The sequence below is a fragment of the Colletotrichum lupini genome, chromosome 5, assembly GCF_023278565.1.
Source record: "Colletotrichum lupini chromosome 5, complete sequence".
NCBI classification, from domain to species: Eukaryota; Fungi; Ascomycota; class Sordariomycetes; order Glomerellales; family Glomerellaceae; genus Colletotrichum; species Colletotrichum lupini.
Genome location: NC_064678.1, coordinates 1196067 through 1216225, shown reverse-complemented (window position 1 = coordinate 1216225; position 20159 = coordinate 1196067). Strand labels below are relative to the sequence as shown.

Below are 20159 nucleotides of genomic sequence, written 5' to 3'. Positions count from 1 at the left end.
GCTTTGGTTGCACTTGGCGGACCGCGGACGACGCGTCTCTTTCGGTAAGTACCGCCACAAACCACTTGTTTGCCATGCTTGCCATTCCCATCTGGCTCGTTATTGTAAGGAATTCGGCGACAGAATTATGCAGCTGCTCGTAGAACGTGTCGTCAGACCGAAAAGCGCATCCTCGTGTTTTTGGTGTTCCGATTTCCGATGGGAGCCGGTTTCGGGCTTAGTAAGCAGCAAACACCAACCAACTACTCCGTAAACGGTTTAATCTCTTGATCTTGGGTTTAAGCTGTTGTCTTTTATCAGATCTCACTGCATTATCAAATGAGCTAGTACATAAAAGTTGAGATTGTGTGCGGCTTCCGCATACCGTCTTATTCCTTGGTGATTTGTGTGGCATGTGTCTCTCCAAGTCGCCTGCATTTCCGTGACCTCCTCATGAAGCAAGCCCCTTTGCCAGTGGCCTGTGCGTCAGAGTGTGGCAGAAATTATGCGTGTTTTGTCTTTTTTAATCTCTTTACTATCGGACTCACAATCTATACAGGGCTATTGACTAGAAGGTGTAATTTTTTTTATTGATCACATCTGGCTAAGACCCGAAGCCACTTCTGCGGAGAGTTATCCTCTTCCCTTTGAGACATATCCAAACCCTACCAACGTTTAGGTGGGGAATGGCTCAACGAATGCATTACATCGAGCGCGTAAGTTAATTCAATTGAAGTGGGCAAGGAAGTAGAGTGACATATCAATTGCTGAAGAGCTACCGAGAGACAAGAGAGACCTATACAAATCATACTGAACCCTAGAAGCCATAGTCCATCCCAGGCATCCTCACCATCGTTCCAGGTGAGTGTAGATTGCTACGATGCTGGCAAGCGACCAGACAAGTTGCGCTGGTGACCAGTTCATGTTATGCAGATTGAAAGAACAGCCTTGGCAGCGAATGAAGACCTTAAATGTTGCACAAGAAGGAAGAGACATCGTCGTTCATGGTGCTGAACGAGGGGTGGCTGCGGATGTCGGTGACCTCTCCAGTAGTGGCGATCTGACCGCCACCGTTGCGGCATCCAGTGTCACTGTGGCAAGTGGATTAGAAATCTGAGCTGATTTGAGATGTATAAATCTTTGAACTTACTTGTAGAAGATGCAGTTGTAGCCGTTGGCGTTGAGAGAGCTGACCTTGTCGTTCAGTCTTCCGATGGGAGAGACTAGAGACTGTCAGCTAAGAACCAAGATTAAACTGTACAACCGGAACTAACCGCAGAAGCCAAAGTTGAAGTTGACAGTGTCGCAGTCAGCCATGCCCTTGTCACTGCAGAGAGTGACACTCTGGTTGATCTGTCTTCCCTCGACTTCCTTGTTGGAAGTCTCGACAGGGGCCGCGAAGACAGCGACGGAGGCGAAGAGAACAGCGACGATGGTCTTGGAGAACATTTTTGGAGATTTGAAAAAGTTGGTAAGTTGAAGAAACTTGTTGAGTTGGTAAAGAGAGAAAGTTGTAAAGATTGATAAGCTTGAAGCTGAAGGATTGTGATGATGATTGTTGAAGAGACTGAATGAAGTGTGAATGTGTGATGATGAGAGAAGAAAAAGAAGACATTTAACGCGGGATTCAATTATCTTTTATAGACCTGTGAAGCATCTCAAGATGCCTCTGAAGTCTGAACTTGCTGCTGTGTCTCTGAAATCTTACAAGGGAAGTTCTCCGCCGGAGAAGCCCAGCGCAAGTGGACCGTCAACGACATGATTCCGCGAAAACGAGTTCGTGATCTCAGAGCCCAGGTTTCTAATTGAGAAATTCGAACCTTAGGAATTGTAGAGATAATTGCCAAGAGTCTCGTCAAGATGCCTTTGCAGACCTTCGAGGCTGAGTTTAGGATCTTGGCGATTATGCATCGAGCCCAGATGGAGGAGGGCTAAATCACGTAATGCACGGAATGCAGCAAGTTCGGACCAAATCATAGTTGTGTCAATTATAGATGGCTCCTGTTCTTTCGGGCAAGGTTAACGTTGGCAAGGACGCTGAGTTGGGATAAAACTGCCCGGTGATGACTCGTCTGCCCACGCTAAACCAGATTAACGTTATTTGTCCAAGGCTCAACCTGACATTCCAAACCGCTGGGTCGGAAAAGCAGGCCTGGACGTCTTCGGATCTGGGCCGGATCACCGGTCACGGACCAAGAGCTGGCGTCCGTCGGGAACGGCCAGATGCTCCTTTTTTCCGCTCGCACTGCTGTTAGGGCACAAACGGGCGCTGTAAGGCGCCATGAGCCTCGTGCCAAGCCCATCTACATGAAGCTCCCCTCACTGTGGTCGAAACCCGTAAAGACAACATGCAATTTTCCCCGCCCAAGTTCGTTTTCGTAAAGCACCTGGCTGGGTGTCGATACTGAATAAACAATCTGGTCTGAAACTATAATAGAGGCAGCTCATATGGAGGCGGGCTTCCAAGACTACACGATGCACTCGTGATAGCTTCAACCCGTCTCTAAGCCATGAATATGCCAAGAGTGCAACTCTGGATTGTGAGTTTTCGGTTTCGGGTAACTCCTGAGTATCCGCATAGCTCGGGGTTTGAAGAGATCGTGATACAGCTGTGTACTCTGTAATGCGTTTGCAAAGCACATCTTGGACTTTAGCCACAAGAGAACACTGAGGAGTCGGCTCTTTCAGTATGAGAGAGAGCTACCAGAAATGAGAGTCTGTAATGTTTGTATAAATACCACTCCATCATCCGCCCTTCGTTCAGTTATATCATCATCCAAACCAACCACTTCTCTATCCTTCTACACTCTTTTCTCAGTCCTTCAATCAAAAGACCACTTTCCTTTTTACAAACCACTCTCTTTACCAAGTCTACAACTCTCATATCCTGTCAACATGAAGTTCACCACCATCACCACCGTCTTCCTTAGCGGTCTCTTCACTACCGCTGCAGCTATCGACCCCGCCGTCTACGCCAACAGTCTGCAGGAAAGACAAGTCGCCGGCGCCATGGAGACCCAGAACCTAGTTCGCGCCGAGAGCATTCTCAACTCGGCACGCTCCGGGTCAGTCGGCAACATCCGCAGGCGCCGCCTTCGTGAGGCCCAAGAGAGGCAGTGCGTGAAGCAGCCCGCCACGGAGTGTAACAAGTGCATGGATACTTTGGTCGGATCAGCTATCTTTGAGGTCATGGAGTGCGGTATTGCGGCTCTTGGCGTCGGTGCGATTGGTGGAGGTACCACTGCTGCACTTGCTGCCATGGGGTTTTTGGCTTGTGATGGAGCCGTTTACAACAGCTACGAGAAGGGCTTGATTGAGTGCAGAGCCTTCTAGGGGCATATGCCGTACAATTTGGGAAGGCGGATGGTACATGTACACACACCTCGTGCTTTATTGATGTGTACTGAGATATTTCAACTTTTGCTGAGTTTTGGGGTACTAGTATTCTGTGTGCGGCCTGTCATTCATATTCACTCAATGGTTGCTTCTTGAATCAAAACTGTGCATCACGAAACGAAGAAGTATCATTGGCAAAACCTGACTGGGATTGTCACTTCAGACTGAAACGCAGGGCATGACTTAAATCAGTCCTTTGTCGTGGGAGGTGGGGAATTCAGAACATTGAACTGAATAAGAATGTGTTTTTTGTCCACTTCCGCCCAGCTTATTCTCTTATCAGATGTATATGCTCTCACCTGCCAGGAACAAGCCATTGCGCAAATGATCCGAGACGTGAACAGTGACTTTTATCTATTGGCAATATGTGCTGACCCACCTTACATACATGCGGAGGAGCGGGCGCAGAGGATGGATGATGTTTTGTTTGCTGAAGATTGACCAAGCCTGTCACAAAGGACCTTGTGTCACATGTACGTACTTTCGCAGAGATCACTTTATCCTGCTGCGCACCTGCCCCTGAACAGCCTCTGCGAGACTTGATGTACGTTTACCGCCGGATCATTCAAACATAAGGTAGACTGAATTGGTGGTCATAATGAAAAAGAGCTGCTCATTTCTCTCGACCGCCACAATCGAGAGTAGTCTAGGCACCATATTCATATCCTATTGGAGATGCTGTGTCACCAAAACACTGTTCTAGATGACAAAGATACACGACTGTTCAAGACAAGCAATCTAGGATGCACCAAGTCGACGAGGGTCATCTGCTGACTGCAAACAAAGTGTAGGTATATGGGACATTCAATAAAGATCAACTGAACAACCCTGGTAGTGCATGCCAGGTCGTTGCTATATAAACCGCGATGTGTATGCTTGACTCTGGACGATAATTTGCAGAGCATGACGACCCAGAAACAATTTCAGCACTCCACTGTCTAAAAACGAAAAAGCAATCCAGCATACATCTAGAAGGGAAAGAAAGAAAAGTAAAAAAACAAAACAAAACAGAAAACCAAGATTTCAAAATTCACAACTCACTGTGACCACTGCCGTTTCCTTCCGCGCGACGAACCAAGACCTCAAAGGCCTTAAGCAAAAATGTCATCGCCATCAAAGTCATCCGAGACGCCATCATCCTCACCCAAAAAAGACATCGACGAAGGGCCCACCGATCATACTCCTAAAGAAGGATGGGGCGAGAAATACTTCGGTGGCCGCAATGACCAATATCGAAATGGTCCTCCCGAGACTGGGACTGGCACACAGGGCGGTCACCCCTCCCAGGGGGCTGTTGCGGCCACAAGGGGTGGCCATCACGTAAGTGGTGCCTCTGGGCATCACTCGTCGAGTACAAATGATATCTCGACATATCAAATTCCCACCGACAAAGAAAAAGAGGCTGACCTAGAGCAAGATTCCATCGAGAGACAGCTTTTCACCGGTATATCTACTTCGATACACAATAAGATTGATGAGAAGAGAAAAGAAGAGAAGTAAAAAGAAGAGAAGAAGAAAAAAGAGTCAGCTGCCTGCCAACCATCCGAAAAGTGCACGTGAAAAACGTTGGGACTCACGAGGTCACTTTCATTACAATGAAGTCATGATATGCTAGTTTTGTATCCAGCTAGATTCATCAATAAAACCTCTTAAATGTCTCACATCGACTGAAGTGCCGTGGTCGAACGAAATTTCGCCCATGAAATGCCAGAAAACATAGAGAGTCTCACCTCCAGCCTCGTTGCCGATGACGACAGTTCCGCCTAGAATTTCGAAGCGGAGAATATATAGGAAACGAGGGCATATTAGCGTACCACTTGCTTTCAAGATGACCAATCGAAATAAGTTTCTCCATTTTGGGATTGTTTCCAGCGAAGCAGAGAGATAGGCTGGAGAGAAGCGATGCTCCGAAGTCTATGTAGTAATGATGAAAGCCTGAAGAAGACTTCGATCATAAGAATGCATTCCTCGTGAAAAGTCTAGACGAGCTGTGTTTTTTAAAGATCCTCGAAGTACTCTCTGATCGATCATGTAAAGCCTCGCAAGTGCGATGATGAAGTCTATTGTTATCATGAACTCAAGTGTGTATTAGATATTCATATCAGAGCCTCTAGGCATTTCCAGTGATGATAGCAGCCGCCTGCTCCGACATGGCATATAACGGAGCCATGAGATGGGCAGCCATGGGGACAGGCAAAACTGAGGCATCCACCACACGTAGGCCCTTCACACCTCTCACCTTGAACTCGGAGTCAACGACCTTGCCCATGGAGCACGTGCCATGAGGATGCCACGTCGTGACACCTCCCGCTGCCAGACGAGAGTTGAGATAATCGTCAGTGTCATCAAGCGACACAGGCTCAAAAGCATCTGGCGCAGTCTCACCGGCGATGAAGTCCTTGCCAAAAGTGGTGTTCAGCATCAGCTTGGTCATTTGACGTATGCCCTCGCGGTAGACGTAGCGGTCGACCTCGGTTTCAAGGTAGTTGAGGTTGATGATTGGTCCGGTTGCGGGGTTGGAGGATTCGAGACCGACGGTGCCGTGGGAGGTGGGTAGGAAAGAGACTACATTGGTGTAGATGTGCGATCCATCCAAAGGAACGGTAGGGTTCGAGGCACTGTAGGCCTGGTAAATGATAAAGTTCTCAAGGAAACTTCGGCCTGTCTTGAGAAGCGAGTGAGTCGCGGCGTCTGGTGCAGCACCCTCGTCTTCGGCGATGGCAGCGGCAAGGCCTGTCTTGTCGACATCAGTGGACACAACCCAGTCAATCGGGTAGCCGGTAGCGAACTCGGGCTGTGAGAACAGTGGGTTGTTGGAGCCAAGCGCGAGACCTTTCTCGGGGTTCTTGAGCTTCCAGAACTGATAGAATGACATGTGATCCATGAGATTCTTTCCAACTTCGGGGAGGTCGAGCCTGACTGAGATGTTGTGCTTCTGCAGCTCGTCAGCGTCGCCGATACCAGAGAGCATGAGCAGCTGGGGAGATCGGTATGCTCCGGCCGCCGAGATTACGTTCTTGGAGGAGATCTGGGTACCATTGGCGAGCTGAACGCCGGTTGCCCTCAGCTCACCGTTGCTGCAATTCTTGGCAAGGATAATCTTCTCAACCAGAGTGTCGGTTAACACCGTGATGCCATCGAGGGGGTAGATAACTGGTGTGAGTTCACGAAGACCGTTACGTCTGGTCTCGGTGAGCTCGGCGCGACCGAGGTTATCGCCGGCGTTGCTGTCGAGGTTGGGCAAACCCGTAACTCCGAGTTCTTGCCAAGCCCCCGCAACATCGTCGCGGAGGGGGTATGATCGGCCTGTGGATGTGACGGAAGCAACGTGGAGAGGACCCCCATTGCCGTGCTGAGCGGTACTGTTGGTGCTGAACCAATCCTCGGCCTTCTTCATCCAGGGTAGTTGGCTATCATAGCTCCATCGCGAGTCGCCTACGATTTCAGCCCACTCATCATAATCCACCTTGGGGCCACGAGTATAACCACCTGGGTACTATTAGTATTTCGAGTCAGTCTCGAGAATGTTTAATGGCTGCTTACAAGAGTTGATCGCGGCGCCACCTCCCAAGCCTTTGCCCTGGTTGTAGACGAGACTGCGGTCATTAAGCGCGGAGACAGGTTTAGTCGGATACTGCCAGTCGAGCTCGCCACCCATGAGGTTCGTAGCGTTGGTGTAAAGAATGTCGGTACGCGACCGGGTGTCTTCGCCAGCCTCGATGAGGAGAATGTTCAGGGAACTATTGTACTCCAACATGCGGCTTGAGATGACAGAACCCGCGAGGCCACCGCCAACTATGACGTAGTCCCAAACTGTTGAAAGCATCTTGTCCTGTAGTTTTTGAGTGCCAGATGTATGATGAACCGGAATTATGTAGAAGAGGAGAAGGGGGCCAAGAATGACTCTGGGGGGTGGTCTGGACCAAGCGAAAGGGCCTCGAGCATCACCAAAAGGCTGCAAGTACAGCGATGTAGCTTCGGGTTTATATCCCAACGCCAGGAGGAATACGCTTGCTCAGGCCCTTCGAAATATTTCGGCCATAGTTCCCCAATATTGATTCCCGGGAAATACCCACAACCGGGCGCGTGGTTTGGTTTAGGTCTGAAGACTGCATGTATCCGCTTCTATTGCATGCGCAATCTCGTTCATTCTCGGTGGTGTGTTGTATACGCAGAGCCATGCTTGTGCATCCTGAATAATGTGTGAGGCTTCTGAAGTGACTCCCTTCAAAGGGCCGGAGGACCGAAATAAGGTTACGTTGCAAAATCCTAACGATATTTTGACATGTTGGAATTGGACCGAAATCAATGGGCGCACGACCGGTCGGGAATCATGTCCGAACGTAACCCTCGATGTCTTCAAGGCTCAAGTGCAGGTTCTCTCCAACCGCATAATATAATGTGGAACGTCATCCCTGCTAGCCGGCTTGGCTGTTTGGAGACAGGGATATTTATATGAGCGGGTGAAGAAGTTTGTTGGTTGACAAGACCAACGTTACTTCTCACGAAAAGCCAGCCACCTTTTTTTATTTGCCAGAGTATGAATCATATTGAAGTTCACTCTACACTTTACGTATATGTAAGAATAGGATTTAGTATCATCTGAACGTGAGCGACGCACCTGAAGTCTACTGACAGCCCAAGTGATGCCTACCAGCATTTCTGTCCTCAAAATCGATGGAAAGCAGAAAGTCTCAAGAGATATTGGACTTTCGTTGCGACTCGCAGGAGCAAATTCAATCATGTTCAACCGCCCGTCTTTACCAGGATCGTTTGAGACCCTTGGCCTCCGGGAGCATCCAGGATGTTCCGCGCTCAGGAATTTGTCCCCAGTCCAAGGTCCAACATGGCCCAGCCCACAAGGCCCGCTTGGCAACCAGGGACCTCAAAAACTGCGCAACACCAAAGCAACAGAGGGCCTTGAGGTGACAACAGTTCTTATTGGCTCAATAGTACTCCAGGATTTCGTTGGTCGTACGATCTTTCTAGGATGAAAAGCGATACTCAGGCGAGCAATGTGACGAATATCATGGGCATTCTGCCAAGATAGCCTATGGTTTGACTTACAAGGCTGGAATGTCGATTTCTTGAAGCCGCGAATGATCAATTTGCCGAAGTATCGGGTTTAATTACTAACCTATACCCCTCAAGAACCTGCTCCTTTATTATGATTCATGACGCAATGCAGATGAATTCTGTCTTGCAGACATGGGGTAACTAACAATCTGCAACGTTGTCGTCCTCTGACTCAGGCACTTATTCAGGTTACCTAAAGACATAATGAGGCAACACCGGAATGCGCACGCTGGGCTCCGCCATGCTGTACCGAGTTTGTCTCCCTACTACAGGGCGGGAGGTACAAATCCCAGGAGCAAATCAACAATCACAACAGCAGATAACTGAAAGCTTGAAGACTGGAGGGATCAATAAAAGGAGCTAGTGCATCATCATTGTGTCTAACGAAGGCATTCAATGTGGCATGCCCCTTGCTTTACGATGGAAGTCGGAAGATGGTTGGTTTCGCGAAAGGTCGCGCGAACTGGCTGCGCCGCCACGCGCGCCTCCCGAGTGCAGCTGGCCGTATTACCGGGTACATGGCTTGCTTATCGTCAAAGAACCCAGGTTTCCGGTATTTGCTTGCGAAAAGGAATCAAGTTCTCCATTCGGGTAGGAGCGTTGCATGTCACGCGTGGTTTGCAAAATGGTCGACTTTTAGAACCCCCTTCTTGGTGTAAGTATATTCGTTTGTGTCGCGAGCGAGGTGAATTCAATTGAGTAGGTATTATAGATTCAGGAATTTGGCAAACCACTGTATGTGTTTTGTCGGCCTTGGTGAATAAAAATCTGTGCAATGTGCTGTGAAGAGCACTCTGATATGCTGCTTGCGCAGACCTCAACTTGCATAACTATGACGACCTGCCCAATATGGGATAGAGTGAGCGCAACAAGCAAATGATCCAAGACTGAAGCCCTGTCACAATTTCGTCGGTTCAATGTGTTCAAGGAGGGTGAAGGCTGCCAGGCACAGGCATGACAAGAAGGATCTGAAGACTTGGCTAGAATCGCCAGGGTCAACGTCTCAATGCAGATGCGTCCCTGACTCCCTGCATGGTCTCCATTCGTCATCCGCCGAGATGGAGTCATGCAAGTTTTGACGAAGATAGCTGTGCCGCAGAAACTCATAGGATAAGGGGTAGACCCGATACCCACACCAGTCGTACGCTGTCGAGTCTGTCTGGGATTGAATTCGAAGTCTTGTTGAAAGTACCGACTCGATTTCCCCCGCCAACCACACAACTGTTACAAACACAACAGCTTTGAGAGCGTGACGACAATGGCTGTCGATTCGGACTTCTCTCGGATCACGACAACCGTCGTGCCACTAGCAGCAAACCCGAATGCTACACAGGTGATTTATACCAACATTGTGTTGGTGACACTCGTCACAGTATGGACGGAGCTGCGTCTGTACTCGCGAAAGATGCGCCGGGTTCCATTTGGAGTTGACGACAGCTTGTACATGGTAGCGCTGGTATGAAACGAGGACAAATCCGTGAACACTGGGGTGATCGACTGATCATGAATTCGTCAGATACTGTTCTACGCCTTTGTAGTCCTGCATTTCATGAGTACGTATGGCATTGACTAGGTTGTCTTTCAGTCTCACCAGTAGAAATGTATCACATTTGTGTCGATGCATGACTGACCAACAAATCTCAGTGCTTTTCCTCGGTGGTGCAGGCCATCACGTCTCCGAGCTCCAGCCGTGGCATATTGAGAAGTTGATGAAGTTTGGGTATGCTAGTCAAGTGGTCTACGCTGTGTCTCTTGGGTCACTTAAGATCAGCATCTGCTGGATGCTTCAACGCATCTTCTTTGTCCGCCCGTTCAAGGTAAGCAATTGAGACCCGCGTCAGAGCGATCGCAATCCCCTCATATCGATGTAGACTCAGTTCATTAACCAGCGACTGCCTGGTCAACAGATTGCGGCTTGGGCAACCATGGGCTTATGCATTGCTTGGACTTTGATGACGATTCTCATTGGGTTACTTATCTGCAGATCCATCGCAATGCAATGGAATCCAACGATTCCAGGGGGAGTTTGCGGTGATCAGATTACAGCTTTTGCTGCTGTGGGCGTGGTCGATGTTATCGTCGATCTGATCATCTTCATTCTGCCTATCCCTATGGTGCTGAAGCTCCAAGTTTCCAGTGCGCACCGAATCGCACTCATAGGCATCTTCGGAGCCGGTATCCTGTAAGTGAAGCCCAAAGCTGCTTGGCCATAGTCCGTTCTATTCAAGGTCGAACCAATCATATTTGAAAAAATTCTAATAGATGAGCTTGCTCACAGGACAATCATTTTCGGAGCCCTGCGGCTTGCTTCGGTATTCAGCGTCGACTTCCTTGACTTCTCCTTTACATCGCCGAACGCTATGGTGTGGAGCTCAGCTGAAATGGGCGTCGCACTCATGGTATCGTCGTCACCGATCCTCCGGCCCGTCTTTGACCGCATCTTTGGCCGATTCATCAGTACCCTTCGATCGAGTGCAGACCGAACCAATCCCCATGCGAAATACTACAATGGTGGCAAGTCTGGAGCGACGGGACCTCGTACGTTCATCTCAGCCTCAAAGCCTCACTCCCGAGGGGCTGGTGGGTTCATGGTCATGACCGACTCGGAAGAGAACCTTGAGATGGATGATATGCATAAAAAGACGGACAGTAAGGTCATCGGGGGAAGGAAAGCGAGCCATAGGCGTTCCGAGTTTGGCGAAATGCAGGGCGGGCGTGCTATGAGAGATGATGAGTCGACGGATAAAATTTTTGTTCGCACAGAAATCGTCCAGAAGACGGATTGAAAAGTCATTACAACATTGAAGATTGTGTGCAGCAAAAATAGATTTGGCTACTCTGCAACCATTGAGGACCAGTGGGTACATCAATAAGAACACCGGCATTATAGGCTTAATGAATTGACCTGCGTCTTCTGCGCTTCGTCTGAGTAGCCTCGAACTCCTCCTTGACCAATTCAAGCATGCCATCAACAGTCAAGATATCAATGGCAACGCCAGCCATGCTCTTCGCGACCATAATGGTCTTATCGAATGCAGCCCGACTGCCGGCAGCTACCTCAAAGGCAGCAGTATGAGGGCCGCCAGCTGGGGCACTGCCATTCTCGTTCGTGATTCCAAAGAAAGGGCTAATCGTGGGGAAGTCCTTGCTGACGTTTCCTTGATCGGTGCTACCACTCGGTTCGCGCAGCTTATCGACCTCGGCGTTGGGAACCTCACCACCAAGCTCGGTGAAGTACTTTGACCAGGAACTAGCCAGAATGTCATTGGACACCATGTTGGAGTAGCCGTAGGGGCGCTTGGTGACGTTGAGCTCAGCACCGGTGGCCAAAGCACCGGCTTCCCAGCATTTAATGATTCGCTCGGTCCATTCCTCCAGGGCCTCGTCCTCGGCGGAACGAATCTGGAAGGAAGCCTGCGCAAGTGCGGGGATGACGTTGATGCGTGTTCCGGCCGAACTGATGATGCCATGAATCTTGTCGGTCGACCGCGTCTGCTGGCGGAGGAGAGCAATAGCGTTGTTAGCCAAAACCAAGGCGTCTTGAGCGTTGATTCCCTCCCAAGGGGAAGCGGCGGCATGAGCCTCCTTTCCGTAGTATTCTACTTCAAAACGGTCGGTTGAAGTTGTGATCATGTATGGGGAATCGCCGCTGTTCGTGGGGTGAGAAATGAGTGAGATATCAATGTTGTGGTCTCTGAAAGCGCCAGCTTCAAGGAGCTTGACCTTGCCACCAAGACCTTAAGTATGGGTGAGCCTTTGCGTCAAGGGCATGATGCACTGGATGTGACTTACTTTCTTCAGCAGGAGTGCCAAACAAAATCACCTTACCAGGAAGGCTTTCGGCACGCATGATCTCAGCGGTAGCGAGCGCCCCTCCGACAGAGGCTGTCGCAATGAGGTTGTGCCCGCACGCGTGCCTTAGTCCAGGTAGGGCATCTGCCAAAACCAGTCAGCCTCGAAGCGAAAGATCCGCGTTCGTGATAGACTCACCGTATTCAGCGTTGAAGGAAACCACAGGTCCCTCACCCGATCCTTCAAACACTGCGACGAATGCGGTGCTGATATTGTAGATGGATCTGGTGACATTCCACCCTTCATGGGATTCCATGAAGGAAGTGAGGAGTTCATGGGCCTTGATCTCTTCATATCCCAACTCGGGATTGTCGTGGATTTCCTTATTGATTGGCCATAACTCATCAACGATGGAATCGATGTAATCAGATACGTCCGAAAAGTAAGGGCTCGTTTCGCCGGTGCCGTTGCTCTGGCGAGGAATCACATTGAATGCCACAGCTGAGCTAATACCAAGCGCTGCCACCAGCACCGTGAGAGGTCCTTGGACACCCATAATGTTCCCAAATAAGTGAGCAGATAGAGATGAGGAAGTGGGAGAACTTGCGTTCGGAATTCATGGCTACATGAGTAATAGGTTGATGTGTTTATATGTATGTCGCTACCCAGGAAATGCTCCTCCGCTGTTGACAGACTTTTCTCCCTCTGCACATGGTCCCGTAGATGGAGACAGCTACCCCCCGCCAAAAACTTGACATCTTGGCAATTACACGAATAAAGCGCTCATCGGCTGCACGCCGAGATATGCCATTCGTTGTCTAAAGAAGACGAGGGGTCTGCGGACATATGCCCAGCTTTGCGAAAGAGGAGAGGGGCTTGTCATCAGCAGAATGTTGACAACTTGGACCCAATGCAATCTCCACTTCCTTCTAGAGATACCGGTCTTGGCAGAAGGGATAGGCATTTTCTACCACATGTTCATCACGCCGATATGTCATCCGAGGGGCTTGGTCCGGCTCTCCGGGAGAGTTTCCATGTCCGATCGGCTTTGCAAGAACTTGGGGCCCCGCGTACGTCTTTGCCGTGGAAAAGTCGGTCCACCCTGCTACTGTCTGCCTCCGCGTTGTCACCAAACGGCATCGAGGGGAAGTGGTGGGGTCGGATCCACGCTTGGCAAGTAAGCTTAAATATAGCCGATCGTCAAAAACTTTTGCCGACGGCTATCTTCGCAATCATTGCCAAGGAATGGTAGCGTTCTCTGCTGATTTGTTCCACTGACTATCAGTTGTGGGTGCTGACAGTGGTTACGATATCACGTCATGTAATAGACCTGTTGTCATCAAGATTCCAATACTCAACTGAGTCTGCCAGGAAACTCTCACCGTCATTTCGGCCCTTTGACCTCTTGTTGACGACACAATTTCTTCTAGTTTTAATCACTTGATGAGGGAAAATTACGATCCAATGGGCATCAGGTGCTCCCGGCACTGCGTTGATAAGTATGGATCAACTCGTGTAATTTGAGGATTTGAGCAGTTATTAAGAAGAAGTTGTCGATGGTAATGCTAGCTGGCAACCTTTGAAGCTAATGCACGTATCTGAACGAGACAACCCCTTCACCACCATGCCCAGCTTTTGACCCTTTGATATGGGTATGGCTTGTGACACCCAAGCGCTCCTCTTCCTCAAAATTCTCATTCTGTTTCTTGAGGTAATACTTGATCGACAACGCTACACCTGCACACACCAAACACGCTCCAGACATGACCGCCCCACCGGCGTAGTACCGCGGCTTCTGGCTGTCAGGGAACATGTAACTTGTGTAAAAGTGCGCCACCCCAGCAGCCATAAAGTTGACAATGGCTAAAGCAGCAGCACGTTTAGCTCTAGGCCGTGGAAGAGAAGAGCTGAGCCAGCTAACGCATAGGTTGTAGGGCGCGTAGGAGCCGGAGGTCATGAGAAACATGGAAAAGTATCTTCCACCGAGAGATGGCACAAACATGGCCTAATCGATGTGAGTTTATGAGATAAGGGTTAAAGCTGGTTTTGCTATACTTACCAAGAGGTTTCCAAGCAGAGCAAAGACCATTGGGACAGCGATGTGATAGCCACGTTCGTCCTTATGTGACGCGTGGAAAGATACACACAGTGAAACGATGAATGCGAAGAAGTATGGCGGCGAGGTCAAGAGAAGCGTTGTTGTTTGGCCGTAGCCAAGAGTTCCCACAATTGAGGGGAAGAAGTTATTGAAACTTTGCGCCGTGATCAACGCCATTTGCTGCACAATGAAAAGGTAGAGTTTGGGATCGATCAAGGCTTGTTTGAGCCCCCAGAAGATCGACTCTGGGTCTTCGTCGACAATTCCTGCATTTTCCTTGCGGATTCTCCACTCCTGTCCAAGGTTTAGTAATGGGAAGTGGGTAAAAGTGTCCATATTAGGATCATGTAGGACTTACAGCGTAGAGCTGATGCTCTCGTGATATGAAGAGATGCTTGTTTTGTAGTGGATAATCTGTGAGCAACGGCAGGAGGAGAAGGGCAATGACTACAGTCATGGCGCCTTCAATGATAAAGAGCCATTCCTATGAGTTATCAGTCAGGCTTTCATTGACGATGCAGGTTCTGGCTTTCTAAACTTACCCATGAGGGTCTGCCTGCCTTGCCTTCCATCCCAGAGGTAATTCCCGCGGCGATCAGTCCTGAGAATGCCGTGGCGAGCATATTTCCTCCATATAGAATCGCGATTCTCGGAGGCAACTCCTTTCTATTGTACCAGCATGACATCAAAACAAAGACGGCGGGTAGGAAGGGGGCCTCCACTAGGCCAAGGATGAAACGAACTGCTGCCAGCTGAGCGAAGTTGGTTGTGAAGCCCTGGCACATGGATATAATTCCCCATAAAGAGGTGATGAGGCAGATGTAGTAAGAAGGCCTCACTTTTCCGATGATGAGATTTGAAGGAACCTGTGTGATGCAGTCTTGTGACTAGGTCAGCGTGAAGGTTCAAGATGGGTTTGTGAGGTCGACATGATCGCGACTTACAACCGACATAGAACATCAGAAGGCAAGTGTTGTGTTCGGCATTTGTTATGTTAAGTGTCTCTGTGAGACCTGTGATCTTCGCACTTGCTATGTTGTTCCTATCGCTTGAGGGTCGTTAGCAGGGAAAGCATGAGTGAAGTACTTGGCCAGTGTTTCTAAACGTACAGAATGTTCAGGAGGAACAGAATAAACACCGATGGCATCAAGGTGAGATCAAGACGCCGTGTTAGACCTCTTTCAAGGAGCCTTAGCTCACCGGCTCCCATGTGCTCTAGCTCCTGAGGCAGAGGCAACTCTTCTGGCAGTAGAGTCTGCCGTTTCTCTGTATGCTCGGCATCTTGCTTCTGTGCTTGGATTGCTTCAGACATCGTAAAAGCTCCAAGCCCTGACGGAACAGTTGGTAGCCGTGGGTTTCTTCCAAAGTGGCAACGTTATGCTCAAAGTATTCAGCCGTACTATTTAAACAAAGCGAAAGCCGGGAACGCTGTAGGGATTGAAGCTCCGGGGAGAAAGCCGGCGCGATGCCCCTGTGACGCTGCCTCTGATCTGGGGCCCCGGATTCTTGGCTTGCGGGGGAGGGGACGGATAGCTCCAGGGTTGTCTTTCAACACCGGGATACGACGTCTGCCCCGACTTTTCCGAACATCGGGAAGAATGCCGGAGGAGTGGTTTGCTTGGATGGAATACTGATCGGCGATCATGGCAACACCAGCTAGAGTCGATTTGAATGCAAACATTGGACAAGATTGGAAAAGATAGGTGAAGAGAAATATCTTCGGGAAGAGCTCAAGAGATAATCGTGATCTACGGAGATGACTCGAACGCCTTCTGATTTACCGGCGTCAACGGCTTGCCAACTGTAGTGCCATCGCTCCCGACCACTTCAACGATGTTTTTCATCGCATTCAGCTCAAAGTTGACTCGTGTGGTGATAGCCGCTCCGCCGTTATGACACGTCAGAGTTACGTTCTCCATATCCGCGAGTGTCTTTGAAACTTGTGGTTCGTGATAATGCACATCCAAGCCAGCAGCTGATAACTTCCCGCTTTGTAAAGCCTCAATCAAGGCTTCTTCGTTGACCACTTCGCCTCGTGCCGTGTTGATGAGTCGAGCTCCATCCTTCATGGCTGTGAAAGCTGCCTTATTGATCAAGTCATGCGTATGAGCATTGAGCGGAGTATGAAGCGTCACGCAGTCTGACACAGCCAGGAGTTCGTGTAGAGTCGGGTGGAAGGTCGCTTGCAACGCTTCCTCGACCTCCAAGGGTGATCGCACCACATCGTAGTAGTGGATCTTCATACCCAGCGCAGTCCTGGCTTTGTATGCGAGCTTTTTGCTGATGTTCCCAAGTCCCACGATCCCAAGTACATGATCGCGTGGACTCCACGATATACCTCCCACCAGACGATGCATGGCAAGAAATTGCTCAGGATCGCACGTTCTTGCCGCCCTCTGTGCCCTCCAAAGGTTGCGAAAGACTGAAAGGATCATGAAAAGTCCCGTGTCCGAGACGGCTTCGTCGCTGGCACCTGCGCCATTAGCGTACCAGATCTTGCGTCGACCGAGGGCATCGACATCAGCCCAGTTAAAACCTGCTCCTGCGGAGGCAAAGATGCGGACTGATGAGGGTAGGAGGTCGATGAGTTCGTCATCCCACTGGCCCATCTCGCCGCCGGTCTGGAAATGAGGGCGGAATATTGCGGAAAAGTCGCCAAATTTCTTCTCTTTGAGAGCTTTGATGAAAGATGCTCGGTCCGGTTCCTCGTTGGGGACAACGGTGAATCGGTCTGTGAATACATTCTTGTAGTAATCGTGGTTGTATTTGACATCCTCGCCAAGGCGGAGGACGATGGGCCTAATTTCAGCCATTGTCTGAGGATGCTCCTGGGAATTCAAAATCCGTGAACAGCCGTGGAAGAGATATCTCAGGACGTTGTTTGCCGAAATAATAATTGGTTGGTGATGAATCCTTGGTGAGACCAAAGTTTTAAAATGCCGACCTATATCGATGAGAGAAGCTCCGAGACAGTCATTGATGACTGGTAATTTGCAAGCGCCCATTATGTGCTCATGCGGATCAACAGCATGAAATATTCAGATAAACAGAAGTATTCCGGTGCGATGTTAACCCCCGCACGTTATTCCCAGCAGGATGACGATATCGGTGAGAAAGCCGATGCATATCCGCCAACCCACATCCCAAACCGACGCCCAGTGACAAACACCGAGGGTAACTTATTAAAAACCAATCTGCCTCTTTTTGAGCAAGGATACTTGGGATAACTATTTAATTATGCGCAGAAGAGAGTTGTTCAAGTCAAGAACTCATAAATTTACTGCAAGAGCTGTATTGGGACTCGAACTACACTTCTTTTTGCCTCTGAGTTCCCGAGGAACCACCAGTTTCGTCATCATACATTCGTTAATTTAGGCCTCTACAAACTTCTCATTAGGAACCTTCATAGTCTCCAACACGGTTGATGCGGAACGAGGCTCCAAACTCTTCTTGACGGGGTTAGGCGCGGAAAACACCTCCTCAAGCTCTTCCAGCGTTCTGTGGTTAGTCTCCGGGAAGAAGAAGTAGATGAAGATTGCCTCCAAGATATCCCTAAAATAAATGTCAGAATTGACAAATGGAACTCTAATGTCTTTGACTGATGAGTAACGCACCAAAAGACGAAGACAAGGTAAAAGTAGTAGCCAATCTTCTCAAATGCAGGGCCAGAACTGTAAGCAAGCACCAGCGAGATAGCCGAGGAGGCGAAATTGCCGACCGCAGTTCCTTTGGCACGGGTGGAGGTGCTGAGAGTCTCGGCAATGTACATGCTCTGCTGAGCTGTCCAGCCCAGAGAAAATACGACACCAAACAGGAAGACGAAGGCGATGGTGGTATTGGCAGCGTTGGTGTTGCTCGGGTCATCGACGGCCATCTTGGATGTACCGGTGATAACGGCGAAAGTGACGGAGCAAAAAAGAATGCTGTAGATGAGCAAAGGTCGTCGGCCTACGCGGTCGGTTAGGCGGGCGCCGATAACACTACCAAGAAGGCCGAGAATGCTGTTAACTGCGTTGAGGGCTAGGACCTTCTTTTCGTCGGTGATTCCGGCTGTGTTCATCATTGTCACGAGATAGTAGCTGGACAGAGAATTTACGGAAGCCTGGTGAAGATAAACATCAGATCCAATCGCAATGTCGGTGTTACAGCGGCTTAGAAGGTCTTACCTGTCCCATGATGGCCATACCCAAGACGCAAATCAGTCTTCTCCGAGCGGAGTGGGTGTTCCACAACTCGTGGTAATCCCACCACTTCTTATCACTAGCCTCGTTCGAGATTTGGGCCATCATTTCCTTCATCTGCAATTGCACAATCGGATGGTTGGGATCTTTTTCACCGTGGAGCTGAGTCAGAATCTTTGCTGCCTCTTCATGTCGGTCGTTGGCTACAAGCCATCTGGGCTATTGAGTTTAAGGTTAGTTGAAGCGTTGACCTTGAGATGAAGTTGGCTGCTTACACTTTCTGGCAAGAAGAACACAAAAGCGACAACGATTCCGGATGTGACCAGTTGACACCAGACGGGAAGACGCCAGCCGCCGTCTCCGGGGATGAAAGAAGCGCCGTAGGCAACCTGTTTGACCGAAATCAGTATACTGTCGAAAGGAATCAAGCTCTTCCGACATTGTAATTGCTTACCCAGCCTGCAATGAAAGCTCCAACAGGCCTATCATGTTGTTAGCTCAATGGAAGATGTTGATTCACTAAAGTCTTCAAGGTTCTCACCACATGCAGTTATACAATCCAGTCAGGGTACCTCTCCACTGTTTCACAAATCGTCAGTGTAACTTCATCGGCAATTCTCAATATTCGACTTACCTTAGGGTGAGCAAGCTCGCTCACGTAGGTTGGAGCAGAGACACAACAAAATGACACGCCAAAGCCCAAAACGAAACGTCCACCTAAGAACTGAGGGATGTGGTTTGCAGTAGCCCTAGATTGAAATTCAGTGCTCCGATTCAAAGCTCGAATAGTTGGTTCGCCTTACTGGATGCAAGTGCCGATCTAGGATACCTGTCAGCAAAGTCCGCCTTAGGTAAAGGGTGGGGATGCCCATATCTCATTGACTTACAATGATGAGCAAAGCGCCGGTAAACATGCCCCAGCGTCGGCCAAGAAGGTCATTGACGGGTCCCGTGAAGAGGATGGCACAGACCGATCCGACATTGTACATCATGAACACGATGCCGGTCGAAGAGCCCGAGGTTTTCCTGCTCCTGTATCAGCCTACTTCTCTCCACCAAGCATTGCTACCACGGAGTACTCACATATCAAAAGTTCGTTGGTAGGATGTCATTCCGTTGAGCGATCCCATGAGTGATCCATCCTATTGCATTCTGTCAATGATGCAGGTCAATATTATTCCGCAAAGTCAAGGCAAGCTTACATATCCGTTGAGGGCACCGCAGCAGTACGCCACAAACAGCACCCCATAGAGGTTGAACATGGATTTCGTCCAAGGGGAGTATTTGCCATCTTCCACCTCGTGCGCGATCTCGTGTGCAGCAACGGCTGCCACTACAGTGGGAGGCGCGTCTTCCATGACATCGCTGCTGGCGAGGTCCCGCTTCTCGTCGTCGCCGGAATAGGTCCGTTTCGTTGGCTCAGCCATTCTGGCAGTCAATTCTCGGCAAGGATGTCGGTGTCTGGGTACTTGAGGGCCAGTCCGATTCGAATATTAGATCTCTAGAGTCTGGGGGACATGGGGAATCCAGTCACTTCCCCGCGATCGATGCAGACGCGATATCGCGCTTATATACGTCTATGCTTGCGCAGCTCAATGGTTCGGTTCCAAACTTCTCAATTCCTCGGCTGCAACCAA

At 49.6% G+C, this 20159-nt stretch overlaps 8 protein-coding genes across 8 annotated transcripts; 2 read left to right on the top strand and 6 right to left on the bottom strand.

Annotated features, from left to right (window-relative positions):
• Positions 1-946: 946 nt before the first annotated feature.
• CLUP02_09785 (uncharacterized protein) lies at positions 947-1428 on the bottom strand (the record flags this gene model as incomplete). Its single annotated transcript, XM_049288763.1, has 3 exons — positions 947-1070; positions 1130-1202; positions 1254-1428. The coding sequence occupies 3 exons, from the start codon at positions 1426-1428 to the stop codon at positions 947-949; spliced, it is 372 nt and encodes a 123-aa protein (XP_049145907.1).
• A 1446-nt stretch (positions 1429-2874) lies between these two features.
• CLUP02_09784 (uncharacterized protein) lies at positions 2875-3312 on the top strand (the record flags this gene model as incomplete). Its single annotated transcript, XM_049288762.1, has 1 exon — positions 2875-3312. The coding sequence occupies one exon, from the start codon at positions 2875-2877 to the stop codon at positions 3310-3312; it is 438 nt and encodes a 145-aa protein (XP_049145906.1).
• Positions 3313-5485: 2173 nt separating this feature from the next.
• On the bottom strand, positions 5486-7201 carry CLUP02_09783 (uncharacterized protein; the record flags this gene model as incomplete). The annotated part of the gene is made up of 2 exons (XM_049288761.1): positions 5486-6864; positions 6919-7201. The coding sequence occupies 2 exons, from the start codon at positions 7199-7201 to the stop codon at positions 5486-5488; spliced, it is 1662 nt and encodes a 553-aa protein (XP_049145905.1).
• Positions 7202-9709: 2508 nt separating this feature from the next.
• Positions 9710-11237, top strand: CLUP02_09782 (uncharacterized protein; the record flags this gene model as incomplete). Its single annotated transcript, XM_049288760.1, has 5 exons — positions 9710-9907; positions 9968-10004; positions 10096-10268; positions 10323-10633; positions 10730-11237. The coding sequence occupies 5 exons, from the start codon at positions 9710-9712 to the stop codon at positions 11235-11237; spliced, it is 1227 nt and encodes a 408-aa protein (XP_049145904.1).
• A 106-nt stretch (positions 11238-11343) lies between these two features.
• On the bottom strand, positions 11344-12799 carry CLUP02_09781 (aminobenzoyl-glutamate utilization protein B; the record flags this gene model as incomplete). The annotated part of the gene is made up of 3 exons (XM_049288759.1): positions 11344-12188; positions 12244-12387; positions 12442-12799. 3 exons carry the CDS (start codon positions 12797-12799, stop codon positions 11344-11346), a joined length of 1347 nt encoding a protein of 448 aa, XP_049145903.1.
• Positions 12800-13828: 1029 nt separating this feature from the next.
• On the bottom strand, positions 13829-15653 carry CLUP02_09780 (uncharacterized protein; the record flags this gene model as incomplete). The annotated part of the gene is made up of 6 exons (XM_049288758.1): positions 13829-14248; positions 14303-14635; positions 14700-14825; positions 14884-15221; positions 15286-15389; positions 15451-15653. The coding sequence occupies 6 exons, from the start codon at positions 15651-15653 to the stop codon at positions 13829-13831; spliced, it is 1524 nt and encodes a 507-aa protein (XP_049145902.1).
• A 436-nt stretch (positions 15654-16089) lies between these two features.
• CLUP02_09779 (2-ketogluconate reductase) lies at positions 16090-17154 on the bottom strand (the record flags this gene model as incomplete). The annotated part of the gene is made up of 1 exon (XM_049288757.1): positions 16090-17154. One exon carries the CDS (start codon positions 17152-17154, stop codon positions 16090-16092), a length of 1065 nt encoding a protein of 354 aa, XP_049145901.1.
• Positions 17155-17712: 558 nt separating this feature from the next.
• On the bottom strand, positions 17713-19949 carry CLUP02_09778 (uncharacterized protein; the record flags this gene model as incomplete). The annotated part of the gene is made up of 11 exons (XM_049288756.1): positions 17713-17893; positions 17956-18443; positions 18508-18741; positions 18798-18911; positions 18977-19004; positions 19064-19101; positions 19157-19271; positions 19326-19342; positions 19410-19548; positions 19606-19664; positions 19725-19949. 11 exons carry the CDS (start codon positions 19947-19949, stop codon positions 17713-17715), a joined length of 1638 nt encoding a protein of 545 aa, XP_049145900.1.
• Between the last annotated feature and the right edge of the window lie 210 nt (positions 19950-20159).